General features: G+C 52.4%; 2 protein-coding genes across 2 annotated transcripts; one reads left to right on the plus strand and one right to left on the minus strand.

The window, feature by feature from the left end:
- Positions 1-68: 68 nt before the first annotated feature.
- Positions 69-9930, minus strand: PPT2 (palmitoyl-protein thioesterase 2). Its single transcript, XM_012436739.2, has 9 exons — positions 9849-9930; positions 9324-9514; positions 8918-9071; positions 8359-8454; positions 8164-8271; positions 6395-6478; positions 6191-6275; positions 1093-1147; positions 69-909 (listed from the first exon to the last, which is right to left on the minus strand). The coding sequence occupies exons 2-9, from the start codon at positions 9504-9506 to the stop codon at positions 766-768; spliced, it is 909 nt and encodes a 302-aa protein (XP_012292162.2). The 5' UTR covers positions 9507-9514; positions 9849-9930; the 3' UTR covers positions 69-765.
- Positions 9931-12148: 2218 nt separating this feature from the next.
- Positions 12149-15711, plus strand: PRRT1 (proline rich transmembrane protein 1). The gene is made up of 4 exons (XM_012436737.3): positions 12149-12291; positions 13197-13735; positions 14371-14556; positions 14669-15711. Exons 1-4 carry the CDS (start codon positions 12273-12275, stop codon positions 14843-14845), a joined length of 921 nt encoding a protein of 306 aa, XP_012292160.3. The 5' UTR covers positions 12149-12272; the 3' UTR covers positions 14846-15711.
- Positions 15712-16394: the final 683 nt, after the last annotated feature.

Genomic DNA, 16394 nt, shown 5'->3' on the forward strand with positions numbered 1-16394 from the left:
GCCTCAGCTCTCCATCCACACCCTCCTTAGGGAGCCAGGTCCCCTCCACCTGGAAATGAGCCAAGTCACACGGAGGAAATGGAACTTTATTTCTATAAATACAGGGTTAACACCCATTCAAGGGAAGTTAAAAGAGGGCCTGGGGCCTCAAAGAAACTAGGCTCCCAGGAGCTACTCCAACACTGATCATAGGGACTGGGGGATCCCCAAACCTGAGATGGGCCTCACAGGCCACAGATATTCCCCAACACTGACACTTCAGGAACGGAACTGTCCCCATAGGGGAGCCTCAGAACCCCACTCTCATGGGTAGTCCCTCTTAGGGGTTGGGAGGGCTGATGATAGAGGACTTCAGAGAAAAAAGGGAATATGGGAAGAATAGAAGCTAAAAATGTCCTGAGTGGCCTGGAAAGAGACCCCTGTGGTAGGCAGGGGATGGGTTCTCCTCCCATACAGCCAGATACAGAGAAGCAGCAGCAGCAAAAGCAGCCACAAGTTAAAAACATGGTTTCTCACTTCCCAACTTCGGCCTTGAGAGAAAGGGAGAGCATGGAGCAACCCCCAAAATGAGAGGACATGAGGTAGGGGAGGCCAGAACTTGTCATTCACGGAGGAGCAGAGGAGAGGGGTTCTGGGAGTCCAGGGTGGTGGGGGTAGTGTGGAGCAATGAGGTGGTCACAGGCACACCAGAGCCTGACATCTGCTTTCCAAGGCCACCATTTGGTCTCTGGACTAGGGATTTCCTGGGGACCCCTGAATATATCCTCAGGAGAGCCAAGGTTCAATGCAGGTCTCATAAAGGGTACGATTGGAGTGCCAGGCTGTGTGGGAGATCCCGGCCATTGGACACCTCACTATGGCCCCCCGGGCCAATAGAGTCTTCAACCCAAAAGAATCTCGCAGATAAACCTTCAAGGTGGTCCAAGGGGCGTGGAAGCATGGAAGAAAGACACAAGGAGAGACAAAGTGAGTTACTGCTGGCATGTAAACCTCCTCCCCACAGGGTAAACCCTTCAGCTCAGGAGTCCAGAGAGGACTCCAGAATGAGATGGGACAGTGGATGGAAGGGGAAGTAATCCCAGGGGGGCTCACCAGTTGCTCCTCCATCTCCAAGACCGTCTCATTTGCATCATAGAAACCAAAGAAGCTACAAAGAGATTTGGGGGAAGGTTATCAGGAGAGCTGGAGAAAATCTGGCTGGGCACAATGGTTCATGCCTGTAATCCCAGCACTTTGGGAGGCTGACATGGGTGGATCACCTGAGGGCAGGAGTTCAAGACCAGCCTGGCCAACATGGTGAAACCCCATCTCTACTAAAAATACAAAAATTGGCTGGGCATGGTGGCAGGTGCCTGTAATCCCAGCTACCCAAGAAGCTGGGGCAAGAGAATCACCTGAACCCTGGAGGCAGAGGTTGCAGTAAGCCGAGATTGTGCCACTGCACTCCAGCTTGGGCAACAGAGCAGGGCTCTGTCTCAGAAAACAAAGGAAAGAAAATCAAGGTGGGCTGACGTCCTAAAGGAATGGAAGGCCTATTGCGGAGACAGGCAGCAGGGAGGACACTCAAAAATCTCTAACTGGATATAATGTACCTCATAAGGTGATACACTGAAGATATGGCCTCACTTCTGTAGAAACCCCATCAAAATGTATTACCGGCTGGGCGAGGTGGCTCACACCTGTAATTCCAGCACTTTGGGAGGCCGAGGCCAACAGATCACCTGAGGTCAGGAGTTCGAGACCAGCCTGGCCAACATGGCGAAACCCCATCTCTACTAAAAATACGAAATTATCCAGGCGTGGTCACAGGCGCCTATAATCCCAGCTACTCCGAAGGCTGGGGCGAAGGCTGAGGCAGAAGAATTGCTTGAACCCGGAAGGTAGAGGTTGCAATGAGTCAGGATCGTGCCACTGCACTCCCGCCTGGGAAAGAGTGAGACTCCATCTCAAAACAAAAAAAGTATTACCTAAGCATGAGAAAATAACCAACAAACCCAAACTGAGGGAAATTCTACAAAACAGCTGGTCTATGTGTTTCAAGAATATCAATGTCATGGACAAAGACTGAAAAACTATTCCAGATTAAAAGATACTAAGGCCAGGTGAGGTGGCCCATGCCTGTAATCTCACCACTTTGGGAGGCCGAGGCGGGCGGATCACAAGGTCAAGAGATCGAGACCAACCTGGCCAATATGGGAAAACCCCATCTCTACTAAAACTACAAAAATTAGCTGGTTGTGGTGGCGCGTGCTACTCTGGAAGCTGAGGTAGGAGAATCACTTGAACCCGGGAAGCAGAGGTTGCAGTGAGCTGAGATCACGCCACTGCACTCCAGCCTGGTGACAGAGCGAGCTCCCTGTCAAAAACAAAGATACTTAAGAGGCCTGGAGCAGTGGCACACGCCTGTAATCCCAGCACTTTGGGAGGCCAAGGGGGGCAGATCACCTGAGGTCAAGAGTTCGAGACCAGCTTGGCCAACACGGTGAAACCCCATCTCTACTAAAAATACAAAAATTAGCCAGGTGTGGTGGTGAGTTCCTATAATCCCAGCTACTTGGGAGGCTGAGGCACACTTGAACTTGGGAGGCAGAGGTTGCAGTAAGCTGAGATCACACCACTGCACTCCAGCCTGGGCAAGTGAGACTTCGTCTTAAAAAAAAAGGCCTGGCACGGTGGCTCATGCCTGTAATCCCAGCACTTTGGGAGGGCTGGGCATGGTGGCAGGCTCCTATAATCCCAGCTACTTGGTAGGCTGAGGCAGGAGAATCCCTTGAACAAGGTAGGTGGAGGTTACAGTGAGCCGACACTGTGTGCCATTGCACTCCAACCTGGGCAACAAGATCAAAACTCCATCTCAAAAAAAAAAAAAATGCTAAAGAGATATGACAACTAAATGCAACCTGGGATCCTGATTTGGATCTTCCACTGGATCTTTTTTTTTTTTTTTTTTTGAGATGGAGTCTTGCTCTGTTGCCCAGGCTGGCTAATTTTTTGTATTATTAGTAGAGACAGGGTTTCACCATATTGGCTAGGCTGGTCTTGAACTCCTGACCTCGTGATCCACCCACCTCGGCCTTCCAAAGTGCTGGGATTACAGATGTGAGCCACCAGGCCTGGCCTGGATATTTTAAAAGGACATTGGAAAAGCACCCAGCCTGGATATTTTTTTCTGTAAGGACACTGGGAAAATTTGAATAAGAATACTGTATCTGTGAGCACCTATTCAGGAAAATTTGAATCTATGTTTATGTTTAAATATATTAACATATATAAATGTATACATATTTACATATTTAGAGAAAAAAGATATTAATGTAAACATGACAAAATGTTAACATTTGGGAAATCTAGGTGAGGAGTAAAGATTAATGCTTTTTGCTATTTTGGTAACTTTTTTTTTTTTGACATGGAGTCTCGCTCTGTCGCCAGGCTAGAGTGCAGTAGTGCGATCTTGGCTCACTGCAACCTCTGCCTCCCAGGTTCAAGCGATTCTCCTGCCTCAGCCTCCCGAGTAGCTGGAACTACAGGCGAGCGCAACCAGACCCAGCTCATTTTTGTATTTTTAGTAGAGACAGGTTTCTCCATGTTAGCCAGCTGGTCTCAAACTCCTGACCTCAGGTGATCCACCTGCCTCAGCCTCCCAAAGTGCTGGGATTATAGGCGTTAGCCACTGCGCTCAGCCAGGTGGAGTTAAAATCTTTTAATTAAAAAATATTTAATTGGCATGGGCACTCAGTGGACCCTGGAATAAGCATATTTATTCAGTGCTTATTCCAGCTGAATAAATGCTAATATTGTTAAATCCAGTGGATTATGGGAGCAAAAAAGAAAGGCCACCATCCTAGTATTAGAGCATCAACAAAAGCTTCCCAGCAATGAACCTGGACCAAGGAAAGCTATCCCAGGCAAAGGGAACAGCAAGAGCAAAGACACAGAGGTGAGGTGCAGCTGGGTGCACTGGAGAGTGGGGTTGGAGGCCATGTTGATGGATGGATTTCAGAAGGTGTAGAGAAGCAGTAGGGGCACACAGACCTGAATTTGAACCCCCGCTCTGCCACACTCCCCACTGTGTGTTTAAGATGCTGCTTATCCTCACTGTCCTATGTAAGAATACTTCCTGGCCATGCGCTCATGCCTGCAATCCCAGCACTTTGGGAGGCCAAAGCGGGTGGATCACCTGAGGTCAGGAGACCAGCCTGACCAGTATGGTGAAATCCTATCTCTATTAAAATATGAAAATTAGCTGGGCATGGTGGCAGGTGCCTGTAATCCCAGCTACTCAGGAGGTTGAGGCAGGAGGATTGCTTGAACCTGGGAAGTGGAAGTTGCAGTGAGCCGAGATCACACCACTGCACTCCAGCCTGGGAGACAGAGTGAGTCTCAAAAAACAAACAAAAACAAAAAGAAAGAATACTTCCTTCAAGAGAAGAAGTAAAACATTGTGGTTAAAAGCCAGATAGCCTGACCTCACCACTATCTCTTTTTTTTTTTTTTTTTTTTTTTTTTTTTTTCTTTTTTTTTTTTGAGACGGAGTTTCGCTCGTTACCCAGGCCGGAGTGCAATGGCACGATCTCAGCTCACCGCAACCTCCGCCTCCTGGGTTCAGGCAATTCTCCTGCCTCAGCCTCCTGAGTAGCTGGGATTACAGGCACGCGCCACCATGCCCAGCTAATTTTTTGTATTAGTAGAGACGGGGTTTCACCATGTTGACCAGGATGGTCTCAGTCTCTTGACCTCGTGATCCACCCGCCTCGGCCTCCCAAAGTGCTGGGATTACAGGCTTGAGCCACCGTCTTTTTTTTTTTTTTCATTTCTTTTTTTCTTTTTTTTTTTAGCTTACCATCATCAGGTAGAATATGACCTCACCACTATCTCTATGAATGTAGACATGTTATTTAATGTCTTCACACCTAAGTTTCCTTATATGTCAAGTGAAGATAACAGTAATTATCCCAGAGGGTGTTGTGAGGATTAAATGAGCTAATATATAAAAAACAGTGACTTGGTGGCCAGGCTCGGTGGCTCAGACCTGTAATCCCAGCACTTTGGGAGGCTAAGGTAGGTGGATCACCTGAGGTCAGGAGTTCGAGACCAGCCTGACCAACCTGGTGAAACCCCATCTCTACTAAAAATATAAAAATTAGCTGAGCATGGTAACAGATGCCTATAGTCCCAGCTACTCAGAATGCTGAGGCAGGAGAATGGCTTGAACCCAGGAGGCAGAGGTTGCAGTGAGCCAAGCTCCCAGCTCATTGTGCACTAGCCACACTGGCCTTATTCTTCACATAAGCCTCAGGGCCTTTGCAGGTGCCACGCCTTCTCTCTGGGGATTCTTCCCCCCCAGAGCACAACTCTCTCCTTCACTTCTTTCAGTCTCTAATTGAATGGTAACTCTTCCAGGGGACTTTTTCACCTACTATTGAAACCAGACCCTGGTCATCTTCTAATCCTTTGTGATATATATATATATATATATATATATATATTTACATGTATTAGCTGTCTCTCTAACTAGAATATAAGCTACATAAACATTAGGGACTTCTCTTTTATTTTCCACTGCATCCTCAGGGCACAGAACAAGCCTGCACCCATAATGTTCAATAAGTATTTGTTGAGTGACTCAAGTAGCTCAGGTGACATTACAGATCACTCATGGTGACCTATAACAGAGGCAAGCACATAGTGCTATGGAGCCATGGATTTTTTTCTCAGGAATAGGATGGAGGAGACAAAGCTGGAGGCTGTTACAATAGTAAAGAGGTGGTAGGAAATGTAATAAAATGGCATAGAACCACACACATTGTAACAATGTGAATTTCCTGATTTTGATACTGTGCTATAATTATGTAGGATGCAACCACTGGGGGAAGCTGGGTGAAGGGCCTCTCTATATTGTCTTTGAAACTTCCTATGAATCCATAAGAATTTCAAAATTAAAAGTTTTTACAAAGTTGGGGAGAGGGGTGATAGGCATAGAGAGGAGGAGAGTCAGCAGGACTTAGTGACTGGCTTGATGCAAGGGGTTGGGATATGACCCCCAGGTTTTGTCTTGGGTGACAGGATGAATGCGGGGAGGAGCACTAACTGAACAGTGGAAGGAGCAGGCCAGTTTTAGGCATGAGATAAAGACCTATCAGGGTTAGGGGATGTCTTTAGCCAATCTTTAGGCCACACAATCCCTTATTACCTGGACTGCCAGGGAGTAATAACACCATCATCAGGGCCCCCAATCAGCACCAGGTGGCCCACACGAAGAAAGTTCTTTCGCCATTCTGTAGGATGGAAATAAGAGAGGCTGAGTCAGCCACAGGGGTCAGGCCTGGTTGGAGAGGGAGACACAGGGAGTCAAAGAAGCAGAAAAGGGGACACAGGTAGGAGCCTGGATTCTCACCTGTGGCATTGGGATGGTCTCTTTCCCCATTGATCAGGGCCAGGAAGCTGCTAGCATTGAGGTATAAGTCATCATGGTGGGGATCTGGGTACAAGCAGCAGGTAAAAAAGGAAGCAGAAAAGGGAGGCAAGACAGGTGGTGAGAAGCCCAATAAGGAGACTGCAGCAATAGTCAAGATGGGTAACAGTAAAACAGTAGTGATAATATGGGCCAGGTGCAGTGGCTCACGCCTGTAGTCCCAGCACTTTGGGAGGCCAAGGCAAGTGGATCACTTGGGGTCAGGAGTTCGAGACCAGCCTGGTCAACATGGTGAAACCCTGTCTCTACTAAAAATAGAAAAGTTAGCCAGGCGTTGTGGTGCATGCCTGTAATCCCAGCTACTGGGGAGGCTGAGGCACAAGAATCACTTGAACCCAGAAGGTGGAGGTTGCAGTGAGTCGAGATTGTGCCACTGCATTCCATCCTGGGCAACACAGTGAGACTCCATCTCAAAAAAATAATAATAGTAGTGATAATAATTGTAAACATGATCACAAGTACTTTTTTTCTGAGATGGAATCTCACTCTGTTGCCCAGGCTGAAGCGCAGTGGCACAATCTCGGCTCATTGCAACCTCCGCCTCCCGGTTTCAAGCAATTCTTCTGCCTCAGCCTCCCGAGTAGCTCATATTACAGGCATGTGCCCACATCCAGCTAATTTTTTTGTATTTTTTAGTAGAGACAAGGTTTCACCATGTTGGCCAGGCTGGTCTCACACTCCTGACCTCAAGTGATCCGCCCGCCTCCCAAAGTGCTGGAATTACAGGTAAGCCACCATATCTGGCAATAGCAAGTACTTTTACCTAGCACTTACTATGAGCCAGGTACTGTTCAAAGTACATTGCATTCATTAATTTATTTAATCCTTCAAACCACCTGGTGAAGTATTCTATCTTATTATTTTACAGATAAGGAAAACTGCATTGACAGAACGGTTAAGTAACTTGCCCAAAATCATCCAGTAGGGTCAAGATTCAAACCCAAGTATTCTGGCCCCATGGTCTGGTCTAGAGGTTGGCAAACTGTGACCAATGGGCCAAATCCAGCCTGCTACTTGTTTTTGTAATTAAAGTTTTATTGGAACACAGATACATTCATTCACATATAGTACATGGCTGCTTTCACACTATAACAGCAGAATTGAGTAGTTGTTAAACAGACTATGTGTCCTATAAAGCCAGAGATATTTACTCTCTGGCCCTTTATAGAAAAGGTTTGCTGACTCCTGCATCAGACTATACCTGCTGAGGCAATAAGGTGACACACTTAAAACATTCTGGGCCAGGTGCGGTGGCTCACACCTGTAATCCCAGCACTTTGGGGGGCCAAGGCGGGTGGATCACCTGAGGTCAGGAGTTCGAGACTAGCCTGGCCAACATGGTGAAACTCCGTCTCTACTAAAAATACAAAAATTAGCCAGGCATGGTAGCATGTACCTGTAATCCCAGCTACTAGGGGGGCTGAGGCAGGAGTATCGCTTAAACCTGGGAGGTGGAGGTTGCAGTGAGCTGAGATTGTGCCACTGCACTCCAGACTGGGAAATAGAGCGAGACTCTCTCTCAAAAAAAAAAAAAAAATCTCAACAGTGCCTGTTCAAATAGTAAATGCTCGATAAATGTAAGTTATTTTTCTTGTCATTACTGCTATCAGTTGTAGCAGAGGTGGAAGCAACTGACCAGACCCTCCACAGTGCCCTCTCCATGGAAGCCCCAGGTCAGCATCCCCACTCACCATGCCAGTAGTTGCAGATAGAGAATTCCTGGCCCCAGGGGCTATAGCAGATCCGATAGAGGTTAGATCGCATGGAGGTGGGGAACAGCCACTTCAGGTAGTCCGTGTCTGGCAAGAGAATGGCAGTGCTAAGTGACCATAAACCTCTGTGCCCCCAAAACTCAGGGTATTCTGTGAGGTCCAGTGCCCACTCACCTCCATACTGTCCCATCTGTGGAGAGGAGAGGGAGATGAAAGAATCCACATTGTGATCATCCATGACAGAAAGCAGAGCCCGGCACACAAGGCCCCCTGTAGGCAGAACACCACATTTGGCAGGGACTTAAGGACAGCAAAGCCAGCAGCACCCTCTACCCCCACAAACACACACTGCCCCCCAACACACTGTACATAAAGGAAACTGAGGCTTCCAGAAGGCAGGCACACCCTGTGCCAAAAGGTCACACATCATATAAGTGACCAAGCCCAAATTAGATGCTAGGCCTCCTGCCTCTAATTCTAGGGTGTTTTTACCTGCCCCATTAGCCCTTATGTCCAAGAACCATGGATAATAGGAGCAGCAATGTAGGGAGCCTCCCTCCCATTCAAGACAGAGATGAGACCCAGATGCTGAGGGAAGTCAGAAAGGAAGGGCTCAGGTGCCAGGGCTGCACCTGGAGCAATGTGGTTCAGAAAAAGGGACACTAGGAGGTGTCCCTCAGATAAGGATCAAGCCTCAGAGGGCTTAGGAGTTAGGGGCAGGGGAGTCGCCTACCCTGCGAGTAGCAGATGAGATGCACCCCTTGAGGGGCCTTTGCCATGATGGGGACCACAGCCTCTCGGAACCCTTGCACCTGTTCCCACAGGGGTCGCAAGCTCTCTCTCCCATCGAAGAGATCGAGCACTGTCACCACAGTCCCGGGGTGTGTCTGTGGGAAGGGGGCAATGCAGCCACCGGGGATAGGCTAAGAAGCTCCCACACGCCACCCCCTGGCCCACGTCCACAGGCCTATTGTGCCCTGCTACAACCAGGGATCCCGTCCCCCAACTCTCCCCCCATGCCAGCATCAGCTCCCTGAGGAACTGGGCAGGCCCAGAGGGGTGGCTTTCAGTTTCCCGCTTTCCCTCCCCCTGCCACAGTAGAGCCTCTAACGCCCGGCACCCGGTGTCCCGTGCCAGACCTCATTGATGTATTCCAGCAGGTGGCGGAAGCTGTACGAGCTGTCGAAGAGCCCATGCACCACGATGACCGGCTTGTAGGACGCGCGGTGGGGCGCGGGGGCTGCAGGCAACAGCAGCGGCAGGCAAGGCAACAGGAGCAGGACCCACGCCGCGGGGAGCCGCTGCCCCCAGAGCCCCAGCATGCTCCTGCCTGAGAAAGGGGCGATAAGGGCCTGTGAGGGAGATGGCAACACCCTCCTCCCTCGGAACAAACGCACGGCAATCAAGCCGCCTCCTCTCGCTCCCACACCAGGTCCTTGTCACAAAATAGCCTACTTTTAACTTACTCGAGCCCTCTCCCTACAAACACACCCCCCTACCACGTTGACGCACTAACGCGCACCCGAAGTCCCGCCCCGAACTCATCGCTCGGGGAACCTCTTCCCTAGGCCCAGCCTAATGCACCTCCCCAGCCATGAACAACGCGGAGTTCTGTAATACCCCGGAGCAGCAGCCCAGACCCCCTGGAGAGTGCAAACTCCCACCTGGCCTGAGTCCGTAGGACTCGCTCCCGCCCGCTGCTTGCTTCTCCCAAATCTGGAACCCACGGGGGAGGGGGAAGGGGGAGGAAAGGGAGCGCAGGAGAATGACGGATGGGAGGGGGGAAGGGCGGGCTGCTTGGGGTCGCGCAAATCCGTCACGTCCGGGGCTTTCTCTGGCAACCGCGCGAGCGTCCCCCGCAACTCAGAGCCGGGACCGGAGGGGCAATGGAATATTCCATTGCGCCCTAGGTGCCGGGGAGTAAATAGGCGGAGCGATCCATTTAGGCCAGTGGGGAGAGGAAAAAGCAGCAAACATATTCTGGGAATGGAAAGAAGGCCTCTCCAGGCTTCGTTGGCCCCAGCGACCCAAAGTTCCGACTTCCCCGCCTCGATTCTCCCCACTTCCCAATACAGGCGTCCGGCTCCGCAGCAGAACACGAAGTTTTCTTTCCCCAAGGGGCAGTCGGAGGGTGGACCAGGGAAAGATAGCCCTCCACATTTTGCCTTGTGCTGGGTGAGTGGCACGGTGACCTGGAGGGCTGATGCCAGCGCGGGCTTACCCCTCAACACGCACCCCCATCCTCCTCCAGCCCTCCCCAGGTCAGCATCTTACAACTCTTCATTCTGAAGTGCATGTAGTGCCCTTGTCTCCAGAGACGCGGAGAGTCCTCGAGGCCCCTTGAGTTAAGTGCAGCCTGGCCCAGTTTCTCCTGCCCTACTCTACTCCCCTCCCCATAAGCGACCCACCCCGAAGGGGCGGAGGGCCCAAAGGTAAGCGCTGACTCACGCCCGCGTAATTTCGACCAGTCTTTCAACCTGAGCGACCCCCACAATCTGGCTTTCTGAGCTCTCTGTGGGTGGCTCCCTACCGAGACCCCCAGGCGCCCCACCTCTCCGCCGGTGACCCCCTACCCCACACCCTAGTGCCTCAGGGCTTTTACTTAGCATTTAAAGACGTTTCTCTTGAGAGAACGCTTTCTCAGCGTGTCTGAGCCCCTCTCTCTGTTTAGAAGGTCATTGCTTGGTCTAAATTCGTCTCAGTCAAACCACTTTGCGCTCGGAATGGTGTAGTGTGACGACGGGGTGGCGGTAAGGGGTTGGGGGTTCACGCGAACGCCTAAGTGACCATAACGACTGGTGTGAAGCCTTGATCTGACTCTCTGGAGCCTGGAACTGGTTTCAGCGAGAGCCTCTGTACTGCTCTGTAGTCTCCACTAGGATATGGACAAAAAGGGACCCAGCCGGGAAAGCAACGGCCTTAAGCGGGGGCTGGGGGACGTAAGGAGCATAATGATTCTCTGGCTGTGTTTTTGTTAAAAAAAAAAAAAAACCCAACTGGTGTAACTCTCCTTAGACTGCCTATCCTCGCTCCCTGCACCCACCCACGCGCTCCCAAGATACAATAAGCAAATAAAAAGACTAATAACGCTGTGCTGCAGGTCGACTCAGGAGGTGGAGATGCCTCTTGGTGAGAGGTGGTGGGTGGGAGTAGAGGGGTTTAGGGAATGGATCCAAACATTGACCGGCTCAGAGACTCTAAGCAGCCTCAGCAAGCAAAGAGAGAGTGGGGGAACAAGCACACATTTCCAACAGGAGCTGCTAGAAATGAGCAATTAAGTCATAACCCCCCCCCCACCCTCTCCAAAAGAGCTTCAGCTCCTCAGTCCTGAACAAAGAAGGAATGTATGCACACCACACAAACTCTCTCCCTTCCCACCCCCCCCAGGCCCAGCTTCCCCCGAATTACAGACCTGCGCCTCCCTCTTTACTGTCAAGTTGGCAGGTCCATCGTACCCTGGGAACTTTTCAGACCATCGCAGTTCTGAACTCTGCACAATTCTGTCTCACACACAAGTATTTATCTCTTCTAAAGAGGAGAAAACGGGCCAAGGATTTGGGAGAAGACCCTGGCACCTTTCAGGGAAGACTCTGGCACATTGCAGGGAGCTAAGTCGGGGGAGGAGCTGCCTCTGGAGGTACCTGGGTTATTAACTCCACTGAGAACGTGTTCACTTCCTCCCACAACATAATCACTACAGTGAGTCTTGGAGGGGGAGACTCCAGAGAGTTCTCTCTCCGTCCTTCCTTCCCTTAGTCTCACCCGCCTAGCCTGGTCTAGCCTCCGTGTTTCCATGACAACTCCAAAGGAGCCTAAACTGGGGGCTTGAATGCTGGGGTGAGAGGAGGGGAGAGGTGGTTCAAGAGCAGAAAGAGAGACCTAGTGGGGGACGGCTGAACTGCTCCCCCTCCCTTGCCACGGTCCCTTTAAGCTCCCCCCCTCCCTGTTCTCCCTCCGCCCCCCGCCGCTGCCTTCATCTCTCCATCTCTGCGCTGCTGCCGGCTGCGCCATCCAGCACCCAGACTCCAACACCGGCCGAGGACCCCCCACTCCAGCTGCAGGGACCCTGTCCCAGTGAGACCGCAGGCATGTCATCCGAAAAGTCAGGTAAAAACAATAACAAAACCTCCCACCCCCTCCACTGTCTTCTGACTCTCCCTCCCCCTTGCCCCAACCCCCTTCTTCACCCCTCCCTAGCGGTGGTTCTATTTCATTCCCCTTCTCTCCAGCTCTCAACACTCCGCTAATTCCCCTCCTCTTTCTGTCTCCCCCTTTTTCTTCCTTTCCTCCTTCCAGTCGAAGCCTCTGCCCCTTGCCAACAGCAGGGGCAGAGGGGGGTAGGTTGAGAGGATGAAGGAAGTACAGCCAGGTTCTGCAAGAATAGCATCATTGGGAGTGACAGATGGACAATCCCTGGCTGGCATGGAGACATCCTGTAGGGAAACATGGAGACAAAACCAGATATGGGTTGTCAAGGGAGTAAAATCCAGAGGGCTCTTCTTAATCTGCCCTCAAAGAGGTCCTGAGATTCTCATAGAGGCTGGGGCACTCCTCCCCCCACTGAAGAAACAGCAGAGTGGAGCACATGTCATCCCACATGTGTTTATACAACTGTTGAATCGAACATAGATAACACAGGGTTGCATGTCTACACATATGCACATACAGGACTAGCTCGGATAGGCCAGCCCAAAGGAGGCTATAGCAAAGGAGAGGGGATTGGGGTCTGCAGGTGAGAGCTGGGTGCGTGGCGATGAAAAAGACAGAAAAGAAGCAGACGAGAGTTGTGACCTCAAAACTAGATTGGAAGGAAGAAGGAGGGGGGCAGATGGCCTAGATATAGCCCCTGTCTTGCCCCTCAAATTAGAGATGGTTTCTCACTCGTCTCTTTCTATGTGTCTCTCCTATTATCTTTTCCATCCATGACTCGCTGTGTTTCCCCTTACCCCTCCTCATCACTCACTGTCTGTGTTATCTTTCCCCTTATCCTTTCCTCCACTCACCTCCTCCAGGACTCCCAGACTCAGTCCCTCACACTTCTCCACCGCCCTACAATGCCCCTCAGCCTCCAGCCGAACCCCCAGCCCCACCGCCACAGGCAGCCCCTTCCTCACACCATCACCACCACCACCATTACCATCAGTCTGGCACCGCCACCCTCCCGCGCTTAGGGGCAGGGGGCCTGGCCTCTTCCGCGGCCACCGCTCAGCGCGGTCCCTCCGCCTCCGCCACACTGCCGAGGCCCCCCCACCACGCCCCTCCCGGCTCTGCTGCCGGGGCACCCCCACCCGGCTGCGCTACCTTGCCCCGCATGCCACCCGACCCTTACCTGCAGGAGACTCGCTTCGAGGGCCCACTTCCCCCGCCGCCGCCCGCCGCCGCCGCCCCGCCCCCACCGGCGCCCGCCCAGACTGCCCAGGCCCCCGGCTTCGTGGTGCCCACGCACGCGGGGACTGTGGGCACGCTGCCGCTGGGGGGCTACGTAGCGCCCGGATACCCCCTGCAGCTGCAGCCCTGCACTGCTTACGTGCCGGTCTACCCGGTGGGCACGGTGAGTGCCGGGCAGACAGGGGCATGGGAGAAGAGGGGGATGCGATACAGGACTTGAAATTGGGGATACGCTGGGGGCTGGTAGGATAGAGGAACAAGGGCAGGGAACAGGTAGTGTTCCCGGGACAAGCCCTAGAAAGAAGAGAGTCTGAGACGTGAGGGACTAGGGAGAGACCCTGGAGTAGGAGTCTATTGGTGCCCAAAGTCAGGGCCTGGGAGAGGGAGCGGAGCCTAGAGGTTCAGAGGTCTGAAAGTAAGAAACCGTCTGGAGGGGAAAAAATGGAAGCTGGGAACCCAGGGGAAGATGGAAAAAGCCTGAGAGTAAGTGGTAGGGGAGGCCTGGTAGGTGTCTGGAAGGAAGAAACAAGGTCTGAAGTGAGGCCAGGGCAGCCCCTGTGGGGCCATACCTTGTGGGAGAGAATGTAGAGAACACAAGAATGGTGTTTAATGAAGCAAGGAAGGGAGAAGAGGGGCCTAGGTGGAATTTATGGGTGTCCTGGAAGGATACTGGGTGGTTTATTTTGAGAAACCATAGTTAAGAATTGTGCTTTTAAAGCCACTCTGCCGGCCGCCCAATGCTGGTAGGCTGAGAGAGGGTCGGAGTGATGCCCCTTCCCCCCAACTTTCCTTCCACAGCCATATGCAGGCGGGACCCCGGGGGGTACAGGAGTGACCTCCACTCTCCCCCCGCCGCCCCAGGGCCCAGGGCTGGCCCTACTGGAGCCGAGGCGCCCGCCACACGACTACATGCCCATCGCGGTGCTGACCACCATCTGCTGCTTCTGGCCTACGGGCATCATTGCCATCTTCAAGGCAGTGCAGGTAGGGGCAGGAGCATACTCGGTTTGGGGAATGGGCAGTTCTAGGAGTGCGGGGACCATCGTAGAGAAAGGCTGCAGCTCTCTGACCTCCTTTCCCCACTTCTCCTCCGTAGGTGCGCACGGCCTTGGCCCGCGGAGACATGGTGTCGGCCGAGATCGCTTCACGCGAGGCCCGGAACTTCTCCTTCATCTCCCTGGCCGTGGGCATCGCGGCCATGGTGCTCTGTACCATCCTCACCGTAGTCATCATCATCGCCGCGCAGCACCACGAGAACTACTGGGATCCCTAAAAACGCCCCCGGTCCGGCCCCACTCTGCGCCCCTCGACCCCCCAGGCTCATTCTGCAGTCATGCCGCGGACCCAGTGGGCACCCTGCACACCCGCTTCTGGGGCCATCAGACTTCAATACATCGTAAACTCCGCCTCCACGGAACGTCTCGCCTTGGGAGCAAGCTCCGAATCCAGTTCCTCAGGAACCCCTCCAAAACCCACACCCCAAGGGACGCCGCTTTACGGGATCCCGGCCAAACGCCGGACCCTCAGTCGCTCCAGGCTCCCTCACCCTCAAAACGTAGCGCCCTCAGCCGAGCAATCTCGGTTTGGTCCCTAAAACCCCGCCTCCTCTATAAGCTCCTCCCCAGCTCTGACAAAACCCCGCCTCCAGGTCGGCAGGCTCCGCCTTCTTTTTTCTCCGCGGGGTGATTCAGTCCAGTGATTGGGTTTGTGGCTCCAGGCCTCGCCTACAGACGGACAGACTCCTCCCTTTCCTCCGGCCAAAGGACCGAGCCCTGGGGTAGCCACGCCCCCACCTCCCGTTTTTTGCAAGTACATTTTCGTCCCTCCTCCACGCAGATTTCAGCCTATTTTCTTGCTAATCCCGGAACCTCTCCTTTTGTTTTTGGAAGGACATTTGGGAAGTTCCTGGTGTAGGACCCTTCTCCCTGGGATAAGAAACATGCCTGTAAAAGCTCTGTAAATACTCCCTTCCACCTCTCCCAGCCCCTGGGCAGCTGGGCAGAAAGGAATCCAGGCTATGGACCTCCCAAGTCCCCGCTCCCCGCTCCCCTCGGCGGCCCCCGCCTTGTTCTGATCTGTGTGTGCGTGTGTGTGAACTTCTGAAAGACGGTATTAAAGAGACTTAGTTGATTTATCGCCCGCAATTCCAAAGACTACGGCCTCGCAAAAAAAAAAAAGAAAAGAAAAAAGAAAATCCGACAGAGACTAACGTGAGGGAGACAGATTCCCAGATCGCCAGAGAGACACGCGAATATGGGAGACGGAGGGAAGCTCCCTGGGAATCCACCAGAGAAGACCTTGGGGGTCCATTCTCAGTGAGGCTTTATTTTCTCAGTGAGGCTTTATTTCCCCAGTACCCCTTTTCCATTCCCTGCTATCCCCAGAACTCCAGGAAGGCAAGAGGACAGAAGAGGGCAGACCATGGTGAAGAAGCTGGTCAAGGATAGAGTGATGCAGAAAAAGATGCCAGCTGCCCATAGCTGTTCCTGACTGGGCTGGAGGGTGGCAGACAACTTGGATTAGAGCCCCACAAGCTGGACTGTACGGGGTATAGGAAAGGCAAAAAGAGCAGATTGGGAGCCCAGGGAGGAGGTCAATGGCCTCTCAAGTCTCCCTGGAACTAGCTGCCCTCTCCTATCCAAAAGAGGTCAACCAAGAGGCCTCTTTTGAGAGGGGAGTGGTGATTAGCGGATGGCACCAGCAGTGGGCTTGGGTCTTTGGTGGTCCTGTCCTAAATTTATGCATTTATGCAACAGGCAGACTCCATACTGGATACTGGTGAGACATCCATCCAGACAGCAGGTGTGACCCCTGACCTCATG

This window comes from Aotus nancymaae, unplaced genomic scaffold (assembly GCF_030222135.1).
Source record: "Aotus nancymaae isolate 86718 unplaced genomic scaffold, 86718_ANA_hifiasm-v0.15.2.pri h1tg000040l, whole genome shotgun sequence".
Lineage (NCBI taxonomy): Eukaryota > Metazoa > Chordata > Mammalia > Primates > Aotidae > Aotus > Aotus nancymaae.

Coding starts and splice junctions, on each gene's coding strand:
- PRRT1 (XM_012436737.3), top strand. Junction 13,736..14,370: donor CGGTCTACCCGGTGGGCACG/GTGAGTGCCGGG, acceptor TTCCTTCCACAG/CCATATGCAGGCGGGACCCC. Junction 14,557..14,668: donor CCATCTTCAAGGCAGTGCAG/GTAGGGGCAGGA, acceptor TCTCCTCCGTAG/GTGCGCACGGCCTTGGCCCG.
- PPT2 (XM_012436739.2), bottom strand. CDS start 9,506: ATGCTGGGGCTCTGGGGGCAGCGGCTCCCCGCGGCGTGGGTCCTGCTC. Junction 8,455..8,917: donor TCTCATCTGCTACTCGCAGG/GTAGGCGACTCC, acceptor TTCTGCCTACAG/GGGGCCTTGTGTGCCGGGCT. Junction 8,272..8,358: donor ACAGATGGGACAGTATGGAG/GTGAGTGGGCAC, acceptor TTCTCTTGCCAG/ACACGGACTACCTGAAGTGG.